Raw genomic sequence first — 14,924 nt, forward strand, 5'->3', positions numbered from 1 at the left:
GCCATGAAGAACCTCAAATCTGCACCCAAGCAGGACAGACTAAGCGGGGAATGCTAAAACAGCCAAAGGCTCTGCTTCCCAGCCAGGTGAGTGTCAGCTATGTGATTATTTATTTATCGTCTCAACAATTTCACCATGTTTAGTCTAGAAACAGTTCACACTCCAGTATGGATTGGATTTGTTGTTAGCGGTGGGTTTTTTGAAGTAGAACAAGAAACACACATGCATTTGCAGACATGCCTACGGCACTTTAGGTCCACTGAAAATGTAACAACTATGGGATATTCCACTGTATTTTAGTCATCTGAAACAACTCCTTTGTGCAGCCATTCCATTTTGGCATGAAAAGATGCCAAAATGTCAGGTTACACCTGACAAAATGACTTTGCCGTGCTAGTGGAGTAAACGATCCCACAAGAGCGTCCACCTGGGGGTGCTGTTTTGGAGCAACTCCAGCACACCAAATTCAGCCGCAGCTAGTCCCTAAGCAAAGGAAAACCTACAGCTACTCCTCCTTGGGTGAGCTGCTGAAAGAAAGGAGGTCAGAGAATAGTGATTTGCAGAAAAACATAAGAGAAAACGAGAACTTGGAAATGGCAGTTTAGCACAATGCACAAATAAGCAGAGGGACCTGAGACCTCACCAAACACTGCTGGCACACAGTATCCAACGCCAGGTACTGGCAGACTGCTCCAGATACAGTGTTCAATATATCCAAGAGTATTTGCTCCCAAAGGAGGCTTCCAGTAACAAGTTACATATTCCTTTTCCTTGATATTAAAATATTTTGAAGATAATGCATAAATAAAATTGCCTTTTGTACCACTCTTAGCCTGATTCCTCAGCCTTCCCTCAAACTTTAAAGCTCTCACCTTCTGCAGAAGAACAAACTTGAAATCAACCCTAAATATTTTTTTAAGGAAGGCAAAAAAATAAGGACAACAACTAAAACAAAAGAAGAAGGGTAAGGTAATCTAAAAACATTAGCAGAACTGTTTGTTAGCTTCAAGGGAAAGGTCTATCCCAGGATAACAAACAAGCACTGAAAACAGGAAAGTAACTTGTTAATTCCTCTAGCATTTTTAAGGTAGGATAATAACCATTTTTGAAGCTCCCCACAGAGCATTATCCACACCAAAGTAATAAATAAATTAGTTGCCTATTGATATTTTGTAGCGTGCTTCAAAGACGTGTTTTGTTTTACATTGCTGTGCCTCTGCTAAGGGAAGGAAACTGCCAGTTTTCATTTCGCAGAGCCACGCTGGTGCCTGCCGAGTGCCGTGAGACCTGCAGTAGGCATATAACTCTCAGAGGGATGCCAAAGTGTAACAGTAAGTAGATTATTTTCTTCTAGTGCTATATAAATACAGTCTTCAGGTACGGCAATATCTTCAAGGATCAAGGCTTCAGAGAAGCAAGCCCAAACAACACGTAACTTGCTTTGGCATCTATATATTGGTTAGCATTTAGGGACACACGTTTCAGTAGGCACTGTTCAAGCTTTCTAGGTGATACACTGTAAGGAATTTTCAATTGTATACTTTTACAAGAACTAGCAGATCAATTGATTTCAATGTAATCATCTGCAGGAAGACAGAATCTTTCAGAAACCCAGCTTCAAAAACTTTTAACACAGCTGCTATTGAGAAACAAATCAAGTAAGTCAGACAGTCTATGCTTCTATATTTCATTTTTTTCTTCCAGGCTAACCCCCTGCTAGGGCACTCAATAACAGAAAACAGCACAAGGTTTCAGTGTCCCCCTGTTTCTTGTCATTGTGATTTACTCAAGTGTATTTGAAATCCAATCACGTTCTCTATACTACATATAGAAAATGACCTTGGAAAATGTCAGCTTGATCACTTTCACTAAAATCTAATCTCTTAGGGGTTATGGTAGAAGACTTTGAAAAACTAAGCTTACTCTTGGAAATTATCATAACAAAAAGAGAAAAAACATCAATTCTATTGGTTTTGGAGGAGAGACATTAAAAAAAATGGTTCTTTACAATTGTATTTTTCCTCACTTTGGCAATTATACCCACAGAGAATTTGATATTATACAATAGTACTTAATGGCTTTTTGGTAACTTATTTCCATACATTTTAGATACTCAAGTATTAACCAGTTCAACCCCATTTTAAGTAAGATTTGCAAACATTTTATTGGGATCTTGATATATTTAAAATACTGGAAGCTTACTGTAATCAACTGCATTGAAACTGCTAGCCTCATCTTTCTTTCTACACAGTGGGCACCATTCCTATCAGGGAATCTTACTTTCTAACTCATAATTGAAGTAGAAAAATGGCTGTCAAGTTATTTTACAAGTGAAGATCCCACACTCTGCAGAAGCAACTGTATTGGCTTCACCATTCATCTGAAGCAGTTTAATTACTGCTCTGGACATAGCTTGCCTGTAAAGCACAATCCTACATACCTCACTCATTCATCCTTCCTTCTTGGTGAATAGCATGACAATTTCTGTACTGCACTGAACAAAATGTATACTTTATTACTGTGCTCACTGAGACCCCTACTTTTCAGAGAAAACTAGAAAGACGAGAAAGAGAAGCTAGAGGTGGCAGTTAGAGTGCTAATCCTCAGCCAAACTCCTCATATTCCAGAAGGGACCAGTCTTCTCTCTGCCACTTGTACCCCCTTCCTCAATGCTGCTATCTTCTTGAGTCAGCAGTCTACCCCATCTGCCTTTTACGTTGCCTTGGTCTTGCTGTTCCAGTACTGACCTAGGAAAATCCCATTCTTTTTCAAGAGTCTTTTCGGTCTGACAGATAGCAGTTCCAGGGCTTAATATGTTAAATCTTGGCTTTCCCAACTGCAAATCTAATTTCAGAGCTATAAATACAGATAGTATATGATAAATCTATAAATACTGACAATATACATAGTGACACCTACACATACTGTTAATAATAGATCACAAGGGCCAATGGAAAACATGCCAAGAAGTACAGGGAGACTGAAATATGACATTGGAGAGATGGAAGGAGGAGGGTAGAACTCAGAAAGGTATCAGCTCTCTTAGGCACTTAACCCTTTCATAAAAAATAAAATCAGATTTAAGAGCTCCCTGCAGCACTGCGGCACTTACCTTATGTACATATTCTTACCCTGACTTCTGTATTTTTCTTCATATCAGAGTACTGAACTATTCTAGGCACTGTACTTATAAATCTTCATAGGGTTAGGAATATTTCTTTAAATTTAGGAAATGGGTCAAAGAAAGCCATATACCAGCAAAACCTTGTAGCACACTTCTCCAAGTAGACAAAGCGAGCACATGACATTTAATCACTTGCACACATCTATAGCAGGTCAACACAGAAGGGATTTTAATTAAAAAATAAATAGGGCCACCACTTCAAAAGGTGATCTTCCCAACACTTCTACAGACTACAGAAGCAGGAATAACCCTGACTGAGGGAAGACAGCAGGGATGGGAGAAGAACATTTACCAAATGGTCTAACAGCAAGGTGTCTACACTAACATTTTACCACGTGTAGGAACAATACTGAAACTCCCACCCCATTCTCTGAACAATGCATTTTTTTTCTCTAAGATAGTAATACTTCTTCTGAGTCAATACAATAATCACTCAGGAATGTATCTGACTTCTTGGTGAGCATTGTTCAATTCTGATAATGGTATTTAAGTCTAACATGGTAATAATACAGTGAATGATTAATGGTTGGAAAAACTATCAAGAGTTGTATGCGGCAATAAAGGAGCAAAAGATATGAAAAATTTAAGCAGAAAGAGTAAAATATTTACTTTATACATACCTTCAAAAATATTGTTTTCAACTCAGCTGGATCAGCTCTCTTGGTTAGAGCCACCTACAAGTAAATACAATTATATTAATATCCATAATTTATAGAAAAGATATCAAAGTGTCATTTAAAAGAAAGAATTCAAACAACAGAATGAGTGATGAAAATAAATGTTCACCTTAGATAAATTAGGCACTGCTTTAGCTGGTCATATTTATTTTACTCATTTCAGTTATGCTAAATTATTCAAAATTTTTGTTGTAGCTGCTTCCCTTCTGCAGCCCTGCAATTCTTAAACAAACACATGTTAATAAGTCATATAGATAACCCAAGCATCAAATCTTTTCAACATCCCTCTCTGCTGAAATTCAGCATTACACCATCTTTACCATATAGTTTCTTATGCTTCCAGCGTCCTTCATCTAAGAACTTCAGAGTACCACATGCAGCCCCCAGCTGACAGATGGCAAGAATAAAATACTCAGACTTACTAACCTGTCCAGGAAAGCAGCTCCCTAGAAGACTGAATTCCAACATAATTATTTGTTTTATTAGTACACCCACCTCCTACTTCCAACCTTTTAAAGTATTTAAACTTACAGTGTAGACATTTTTGACATGGTAAAGTCAGAAAGCACCACGTCTAGATTTTCTGCAGATCAGACAAGCAGTCACTTACAACTAAAACACAAAATAATTAGAAAGGTTTTGCTGGTGTGTGTGTGTTTTGCTTTTGTCTTCCCAAAACAATCAATTAAAGAATATTGTATATGCACTATGGAGTAAGCCCAACAGGCTTATTTTCTTCATTTACATACCACGCCATCCATTTGCTGGTTTTGGCAGTAAGTGGATTCATCCTTTCAGTCTGTGCCTGCTATAGTTTCCCATTCTTTCTTCAAGATAACTTGATAAAACCTTGCTTGCCAACATAAAAACCATCATCTGACAGTCAACTCAGCACATCAATCTATTTCTAATCCAAAAAAATTACTGTGTAAGCATACCTGGATTTTCCAAAAACTTATGAAAACATCTTTAGCAGTGAACAAAGAGCCAAAGGGCAAGACACAAAATCTCATCCTCACCTAACAATTAAACATCAAAAGGTTTATCAATAAAACATGAATAAAACATGTCTACCTATTTTCTTGGCTTTCCAAAGCAATAGTAAACTGTAAATGTGAATGTACAAGCTAGACTGCAAGTGCACTTCCATACTAGGCTACTGATGCAAACGATAGAAGGGGAAAATAGAAGTCTGTACAGCAGGATTATATCCTCAACCGTAGATTTATTGAGGGATCTTTACTATGGTCTTCCTCTGCTTAAATGGGTCATTGAAAAACTAAAAAACAAAAGCCAGAAAATATACCAAAATAACACGGAATATTTTAAGAAAACTGTATGAAAAAGGATTTTTATATATACTTAAAAAAAAAAAAAAAGGAAGAAAGAAAGAAAAAAAAATTGCACCTGAAGTTATGCTAGGACTTGACTGACAAAATCCATAGCTGGAGTTCTGATTCTGCGTTTGCACAGAAATCTGTGTGGAGGCAGTTGCAAAAAATCAAAGTATAATTGTGAAGCTGGGAAACTAAAAATGTGTATTTGCTACAGTACAAGCTGTTCTAAATATACTCAGTGTGTAATAAGCAGACATTTACTTTAACCCCATTTGCAAAAATCCAACACTCTAGAGCAATTGGGAGCTTTGTGGAGGGAAAAAAAACCCACAGCATTTCTATACTGCTGCAGCACTGAATCTTACCTCTACATGGGTAAACAGAAGACACCTCAAACATCTGTATCTATTAAAAATACTATCAGGACCACTTTTCATCCACCTTAAAGTTTTACACTGTCCCAGAAATCTAAGCATAAAGAAAGCAAGGATGAGAAGACCAAAGGAAAAGGGTACATGCTGATAATTTTACTTCCACTCATTTTTGTTTTGATTTCACTTTAATCAACAACCTTGGGAAACTCGAGACAAAAACATGCTTATGGTCCATCTGCTCAGGTCAGTGAATGCACAGAGGCCCAAGCAGTGGCTGCAGACCATGGCTTCTCTGCACTTCCCGCAGCCCATTTCCACATTTTCCTATTTCCTGGGAAACAGGAGAGGAAGGGGATGGCTACCTCTCCATAATGGGGTTGTTAGTGCATCATCCACCAGCTGCTGCTTTGAAAGGTCCGTGTGGCCCCAAGCAAGGAAAAGATCCTCCATGATGTCCCAGCTCAGAAAGGCTGGTGCAAATGCAGCTCTACCAGTGCTAAGAGAAATAGTGAATTCAGCTTTCCATCCACATCAACTGTGGGCTAAGCTCAGGCTGCACACACAGACATAAGAACTGATCCTGATGCCGCACGTTGCTAGCAGATTTCCCTTCTGGACAAGGTCAAAGCACTGCTTTCAGGACCACTCTGAAAACTGCTCCTGGTTCTGCGAGCAGCTGAGCAGAACTGCCCCGCAGGCACAAGCTGCTGCTCCTTCAGGTGATGTTTCAACATCCACACAGCCGGTCTTACATGACATGTTTTGTTACTGGAACAAGGTATCTATCTTACTCTGTTTTCTCACCATAAAGCCAAATCCAGCTATGAGCTGATAGACGTGACATCTCTTTAATTGTGTGAGGAGGCATTTGACAGAACAGGCCTGAGGGAAATAAGGTTTGCTGTTGCTCTTCACAAAAAGATGTTTTGTAACAGACATTAACACTTGAAAAAAAAATTTACTTTTTAGTTTAGTGAAGAAAGCTCTCCAACAACTGACATTTATTAAAAAGAAAAAAAAAAAAAAAAGAGAAAGACAACACAGCATACAGGAATTATAGCAAAGTCAGAACATGCTGCAGAGGGGACTGGGCAGAAACATCAGAAAACATCAACAGGGATTTTCATTCCTAAGGTGGATACATGAAAGGTAAGAAGAACCAGCCAGCACTGTACGCCACACACAATGTAAGAACAGAACTAAAAATGCCTAAGCTCTTCCATTTGCAATACTGTTCAGCAAAGGGAGACAGAGGGAGCACAGAGAGAGGGAAAGCTCTTTCAGTGAGGGACAGCAACGCCCAGGTTGATTTACACCCTTGAGCTGTTCATATTGTTGGACTCATTGCACATGGATCTTAATTTCAGTCCATTTTCAGAGAACCATAGAGTGGTTTGGGTTGGAAGGGACCTTAAAGATCACCCCTGTAGGCCCCTTTAGGTACTGGCAGGCCACTGTAAGGTCTCCCTGGAGCCTTCTCTTCTCCAGGCTAAACAACCCCAGCTCCCTCAGCCTGTCTTCACAGGAGAGGTGCTCCAGCCTCTGAGCATCCTCGTGGTCCTCCTCCTGACCTGCTCCAACAGGCCCACGTTCTTCCAGTGCTGGGTGCCCCAGAGCTGAAGCAGCACTCCAGGTGGGGTCTCAGGAGAGCAGAGCAGAGGGGCAGAATCCCCTCCCTCACCCTGCTGGCCACGCTCCTTTTCATGAAGTCCAGGTTACGGCTGGCTTTCAGGGCTGCAAGCACAGAACTGGAGTTGTGGCAGGGCTGCCTCACTGCCACGCTCAGTCTAATTAATTCTGGAGCACGCTATCTACAAGCACGTACTGGGAGATGTTTGCTGAAAGGCCTAAGAAATGATCGCAGACTCTGGTAGCATCATGTTGAAATTAGAGTTGTTTTTTTTAAAAAGTACTTCCATTCTTAAACATGACTGCAGAACATGATGTACTCTGCACCACTAAAAGTCCTCAAGCCAAGATTGAAACCTCATGTCTTCTCGAGATATTCTTCGGTTTCCTCACAAGTTATTGAGTCCACCTGTAAGACTTAAACACATGTGGCCCAGTTGATGTAAGAGGTCAGATTAGCTCATCATAACCTTTCCTTCTGGCTAAAAGTGCACATATACACTCAAAATCTGCAGCTCCAGAGGAGATCAAGCCAGGGTTTGACCTTACGTTCTTGTTTAAATGAGTGACTGGAATATCAGAAACCGGGTAAAATGCAGCTACTCACCAAGTCTGAATTCACACTAGAAGTCTATTAATACTGTGTAAGTATTCCGCACCAACATCTGTCAGGGCACTGTTTCCTATTTCAGCTTCCCCAGTCATCCTTTTCCATTAGCCCAGCACGCTTCTGCCTATTCTCACCTCAATAAAAGCACTGTCATTCTTTCTGCACAGACTCCAAGGAAAAGGACTTGTCTGTGATCTGAAATGGAAAGCCATCTGTGCAGAGTTCAGCAGTACTGGGAAGTCTGCAGGCAAGATGTGGACCAACTCACTGAGCAGGGAACCAGACAACTGCAAAGAGAGCTGGCACAGCACGCCGGATCAAAGCGACCCTCTTGCCAGACCTCCTTCATAGCACGCTGCATCTCTCTCCTAGGAAAATACAATCAGCATTTGGCATATCTACTCAAGGGTTAGGGTAAGAAGGAAAGTCAGAGAAGCTGATAAGTACTAGGCAGGTAGTCCTATTGCATTCAGTCTGATCGGTGAGAACATGGTCAGCCTTGAGACAAAAAATATTATTTTCTAAAAACAGCTTTCATCCTCACAGTTGAACATACTGGGCTTACAGTTATATTCTGCAGAAGCGTAGGTTTACCAATCCAAGTAGCAGTTACTGTATTCCTTTGTCTAGTAACGCATAAGGTGGACCATGAAGCCAAGAAAAATAATTGTTAACACTAATCAACAAAGTCTTCTTGGATTCTACAGGCTGATCTGGTATGCAGAGCTACTGAATAAAGCTCCTGAAACCAGAGTTGTGCTGAGCCTACCTCCCACCGTGCTAAAGGAGAAAAAAAATTTGCTAGCTGATAGAGACAGCAAATCTCAATCTCAAACTATTCTCGTCCATCTTCAGCCTGTCACAATTACAAATCTCTGGACAATGCCCAGTCCAGCTTCTGCACGATGGTAAGTGGAAGCCTCACTTCCCCAAGTGCATCAAAGCCAGCAGATCTACTTTATTGGGCAATTACCTGCTACCTTTGATCCTACCTTCAAAGTCCCAAAGCTACTGCAGCTGGCTTGTTTGTAAGCTGGTTCTTGCACAAGGACATTCCCAATAAACGATAGTGTTTTTAGATACAAACCGATCAGGGGACCAACACACAATTACGTACACCCAGGAAAATTCTCGTCACCTTGCAAATACAGAACTTGTCCAGTTCCTCAAATGCTTCCAAATAGGTCCAGAAACAGAGGTGGGAGTAGGAAATACCTTATGGAAAATTAGTATAAGAATTTCAAAGAATAGTTAATTATTTCTTTGTTAAAAGGCATCTAGACTGTGTACTTCTACAGATTTCTTAATTAAAGGCCTGAAAAACAGATGGACCATACAGCTGGCCCAATATTAAGGTAAAAATAGCTAGGCACAGTCACTGCTCAGCAAAAACGTTTAGCAAAAGGGACAAGCATCACACTGCAACCTGTACTATCTGCTTCAAAATTTAAGCACATACTAGACGATATACTTAGGAACAAACCGGACTATAAGCTGGTAGGCAGCCTTCGGACTAGGACAACGAAGTAATTGCTGTAATTCCTGTGATACAAGGTGAAGCACTATGCTACGGCAAGAAACTGAAGCTGAAAACAACTCTATGAATAAATGAAATCTCTCTTCAACTTTTCGTGTTGCTAGGAGGGAAAGGTCAGCTCTTCCACCACTTTCGCCACCTACCATAAAGTGCTCATCAGTCCATCTTCTTCCTCAAAGCAGTATCCCAAATTGTCTCATACCTCTTCTACAACACGTTTTTACTTCAGTATTGCAATCCAAAGATCCACAAGCAAGCTGTTTTATTATGGCATTACGTACTATTAATATATCTCACTGACTCTTAAACTAGAGATCACTGCTCACTTGAACAACTGCAGTAATTGCACATGAGATATATTGGGGGTTCTTCAATAAAAACAACCTGTTTGTTTCCAAATGATAGTGGTCAAGTGACCTTTTCATCAACTCACATGTGTTTTTCAAAAATCCCCTTCTCCTGCTCAACACATGTGAATGATACATGATGGATGCTAATACTGTGACTTTGCTTCCCTTTCGCTTCCTTACACCTTTCAGAACTGGAGGCACATCCAAGCATCACAAATATCAGCCTGCTAACATGTCTTTGGCAGCTCCCTCAGTCCAGTTCATAGACTTTACCTTTTGGTTCTCCCAGGGCTTGTTGGCTTACAACAGTGCCATTGCACAACCAGTGCACTGACCATAAGCTCAGGACGACACCAGCCTCACGTTCAGCTCCCAGCAGCAGTTATCCCAGCACTAGCAATTTATTTCCTAGAGGTAAAGCTCATGCTTATGGGCTTATGTTGAGCAGGAACATAAACCCAAAGAACTTTTAACCCAAAGACAAAAAGGGTAGCAAAATTCTCCAGTGTAACAGCAAGACCAAAACAAGTTCCTGGAAGCAGCAGAAAAATAGACACCAATACCACTCAATAATCAACAAGGAGAAGTGGCAGACTATTAGGGCAACATGAATTTTACCCAGCCCTCAGCCCTCTGTGTTTTGCCAGAGAACAAGGGCATCCACAGACACCCCAAACAGTGTTTCGAGAGGTTTCTCCTGGCTTTTCTCTCCCGACTGTCAGTGTTGCGGAGGTTATGCCGTGACACAAGGTCTCTGTGAGCTGGCAGAACTGTTTTACAGCCACAAACGAGAACCTGCTGCTCTCTGAAGAAAACAACACACAGGGACAGCAGCGCCGTAGAGGGGTGTCAACACAAAATGCTCTGCTTTTAGGTAACTCGTAATCTCATGATTATAAAGAAATAAGAAAGCATTACATGGATGTGGCTATAAACTTTTGGAGAGGTCGAGCTGAAGGTGTTGCGAGAGTAGCTGCTGTTATTTGTGACTTCACACTCGTGAGTACCTGCAAGAGGCGATGAGCTGGAGAACAGTTCCTATACATTTCATGCCTTGACTAATAATTGTGTGACAGGAATTATGCAGGAATAACTGACAGGTAAATGTATTTTGTTTCAGTGTTGTGTTTTCTTCTTTGAACACAGAAGTTCACTTTCCAAGCTCCTATTTATAACCACATCCATCTATTCAACTCTATTCAAAATGCTACACCTCAGTAGCTCGGAGAGCTGGGAAGGGTGTGGGAGTGGGCATGAATCCCTGTGTATGCATGGATCCAGTTCTACACTCTGTAAAAGAACAAAAGACAACTGCGTAATGGAAACAGACAGCACCACATGCACAAAGCAAACTTATGGAAGGCTGTAAAGGATGGGAGTCAAAGAAAACCTTCAGTCCTGTAGTCAGGAACCTTTCCTCATAGCTAAGAAAAATAGCAGCAGCCTTCCAACAGGTACTTGGGCAAATAATAACACCATGCTACTGAAATATGAGAAGGAAAAAGAAAACAAGAATCTTCAGTATTAACCATAACCAAACGTGCTGCTTAAATATTGGCAGGTTACACGGCTGCTACAGGCTACAGTGGGAATGTGACCTTCCTTCTTGATAGGGGCCTGCACAGAGGGCTCCAGCTACTAACAAGTGTACTTGGAAATAATTTTCAGGTTCACATGTGAATATCAGATGATCTAAATCAGTCACATAAGGCAGATATTGTATTACCAAAGGTTGATCCACTGTTGGCTTGCAGCAACTTGGCCAAAATTATCAAAAAGTTCACAATAACTTTACAAAATTTGCAATAGTTGTAAGGTACCTGACAACAACTCAAAACCTCTCATTTCTCCTTAAGAAACTAGGGAAACATTTCCAGCATTTTAATCCATTTTAATTAGAATCAATTCTGATTTTAGCTTGCATGATTTGGCTTCTCCTCAGCGAGTCTCTGTTATTACATATATTTGCATAAAGCAACAGCTGTTCCATTAAAACATTACATTTACTTGTGCTGCACAGTCACATCACAGTATTTTTATGAGATCATTTGGTTGCTGTGGAAATCATGATGATGTCAAACCGAGTACTCTGATTTAAAGACAGGAAACAAAATAAAAACAAAACAAAAAATCCTAAAATTACTTTCACACAGGCATCTTTAGCAGAGAGAAAAAATTAATTAAATCATTTTGATTTGTCGAGAAAAGGATTTCCTTTTTCTTTAACACTGCAGTTAAACTAAAATCTAAAAATACAAGATGAAACATGGGAGAGAATGCAACGGTGTGGTTCTCTTCTACCACTGACTGACGTGAACGTGGTAAAACTCCCAAATAACCTTTCTGGCCAGTTGATCCAGGCCTTAGAAAAGCAAAAACTGATGCTCTGCCTCATGAAAGCACTGGGTGATCAAACCGTGATTACTCCTCACGGCTTTCACAAACTGTGTCAGCCCAGGAAGCCTTCAAACAGTGAACAGAATAGCCAGGAGACCTTACACTAGTTTTTATTGTAGATTCATTTGTTCGTCAGGATATGACTTTATATTTAATCAAACTCTGGGTCACACACAGGACAAAGCACCCCCATGCTTTCTAAGCCATACAAGAACTGCAGACAGCAATTGTGTATAAAACTGTCTAAAACAGAAAATAATGCATTTGAAAGTCTTGTTCTCCATACTATGCTGTTTCCATCATTTTTCAGCAGTTCCCTCTTCTCCTCTTTCCCTCCCCACACATCCGCAAGAAATAGGAAAAAGCTGGTTTACCATCCTTGTCAATGGCATATAAAATAAGGAAGCTTTAATTGCTGCATTAATTATGCAGTATTTGAGTTGAATGGTTACACACTTCAGAATTATGTCTTCTGGTTTGGGTTACTCATAACCAAAATACTGAATCTACAGGAGCATCAAAAGAGGTTAGGGTTACTCTCATTTTCTTTACTCTGAGAGGAAAGGAGAAGTCCAAAACTTCTGCAGTACAGCATCCGAAAGCAGGAAGGACCGCACCCACTGCTTCCCACCAGTCAATCTTGAGAGAAAAGATGCAGATCAAGAGATTCAGGCGTGTGAATGGAGTTAAAAGCAACTGCAGGAAGTTTGTTGTTGCCATGTTTTTCTTCCTTTTGTACAGCATCAACATGGGACTAATTCATGATCTTCACAAAGTAGCTTCCAGTTAGACTGACACACAATGGCAAGCAGCGTTAGACAGGTGAAGTGACAGGGAGGAGGAAGGCTGACTTGATGTCAGTGACAAAAACTATTTTAATGGAAATGCGAAATTATTCAAAAATTTCTTCCCCTAAACACGTGAAGATTTCTCTAGTCAGATTCAGCCTGCACAATGGGCTGGGAGCAGGAATCAGCCAGACACGGTATTTTTACATACCGCTTTTTTTCCTAATGGCTTTTCAGACTCGGTGCCTTGCTTAAAGGTTTCTTCTGCCAAAGCTCTGTTAAATCAGTGATGTTCCACCAAGCAGGAGTTGTCAAACATGATAAAGCCTTACAATCACAGAGCACGTGACCAAGAGGTTTTAGTAGCCAGGGATTCGGGGAAGAGTAGACCCGGGTCATGTTTGCAAGGCACAGAAAGATGACTACACCAACAAATGGCCCGCTGTTTGCTCAGCGATGTTAATTTTCAGACCTATTTTCTTCCGTCCCCAAATTAGACCTAGGTAACAGGTCGTGCGATGGATGGATGCGACAGGAAAGTCACAGAGCAAGGGACAGATGATAATGCTCGGCTGCTGCTGCACAACCTGCCTCTCAATCAGCTCCTTCGGGAGGGAGCCTCCTGCCCTGCTGCTGAGAGCTGGCAAATCCTAGTCCCTCTCCTGCTCTGTAACATCACACACCCATCCAGAGACTCAGCTAAGAAGCTGCCACAGCACAACTGCACAGAAATGGAAAGAAATAATAAGGCAGAAGACCTCATATTCTCATTTCTCAGTGCAGGAGGCCTGAGGGGGCTGCGCTATGCACATACACGCACGTTGTACATATTTATATGCACACTTGGATTTGGAGGCACCACGCACACGTTTGAATGCAGACCTCCCAGCCAGAGTGGCTTGCACAGACATAGAATTTGTGTGTCGTGATCCTGCTGATGGCTTTTGCTGTTTTGGAGATGGTACCTGCATTTTGATTAACTGCAAAGCTCTCAGTCTTTGATGAAAGATGCAGTCAGATGCAGCTCAAGCTACTCCAACACTGAATAATTTGCTCTAATTTATTCCTTACAAGAATTATTCTACTTTACTGCTTTACTTAGATTAAATGGGCACATTTGCTAACTTCCCAGAATTAAATATCCATTGACTGGAAAAAAAAAAGAAAAAAGAAAAAAAAAAAAAACCTGACGGTTCTATTGGCTGAGAGAGTTCAGAGAAGTTGGGATAAAACCCAGCAACTTAAATATGAAGACAATTACAATTTCTTCCTCCTACTGGCGGGATGATTGGCATTTGGCTCAGGATCATCCTCGTGAAAGCATCCTCCGCTGTTGACTAAGTGCACTTTCAGGCAGTATGCAAACACTATCAGGAAGAAGGTAGAAAAATGTGTGCCCTTCCATGACTCCATATTCTCAGATCTATAGATATTTTTTCCCAGTGTGCAATGCCAGAAAGAAAAACAAAAGAACAGAGCGTGCTAGATGTTGTTCTCTCCTCGTCTCCTTGCAAAGCCGGCACTAAAAAAAGACTCCAACCTGCCAAGGAGCCTTCTTTGAACCTTCTATTTTGTGAGGAGTTTAAACTTATTCTCTCAGATGGAAATGAAGCTCGGTTCCAGGAAAGAACATTTTAAAATCTTCAGTGAATAAAGATCAGGTAACAGTCAGCTGCAGAAACTGAATTATGTGAAAAGATAAATATAAAATTGAGCACAAAGCTGGAGAAATCAGTGTTCCAACAGAATTTTACACAACAAACCTGAACTCCACCTAATCAGTTTCTTATGGGTTTTAACTTATGAAGTGTCAACATCATTACAGTGTCAGAAATGGGCGGGAAGAATAATTTGTATTGGGGAAATAAATTGAATTCAAATACAACATATTGCTATTCTCATCCTTCTAGACTTTTCAATTTAAGATAAATCTGTTCAGCTGTATCAGAAAAATTCAGCCTTTGATACCCCATTCCCTCCCTCCGCAGCTTTACAACTGCTCTGCGATATTATGCTTTACATTTCCTTAGTGGCTGTATAT

General features: G+C 40.6%; 1 protein-coding gene across 2 annotated transcripts in view; it reads right to left on the minus strand.

Moving 5' to 3' along the window:
* Nucleotides 1–14,924, minus strand: part of SLC25A13 (solute carrier family 25 member 13) — a 97,184-nt gene that overhangs the window by 71,925 nt on the left and 10,335 nt on the right. For both annotated transcript variants that reach the window (XM_082755284.1, XM_082755285.1), the window contains exon 2: nt 3,805–3,858. In XM_082755284.1, the coding sequence (XP_082611410.1) occupies nt 3,805–3,858 (54 nt within the window). The remainder of the gene's footprint in view (nt 1–3,804; nt 3,859–14,924) is intronic.

Source organism: Aythya marila (assembly GCF_965140915.1).
Source record: "Aythya marila genome assembly, chromosome: 2".
NCBI lineage: Eukaryota > Metazoa > Chordata > Aves > Anseriformes > Anatidae > Aythya > Aythya marila.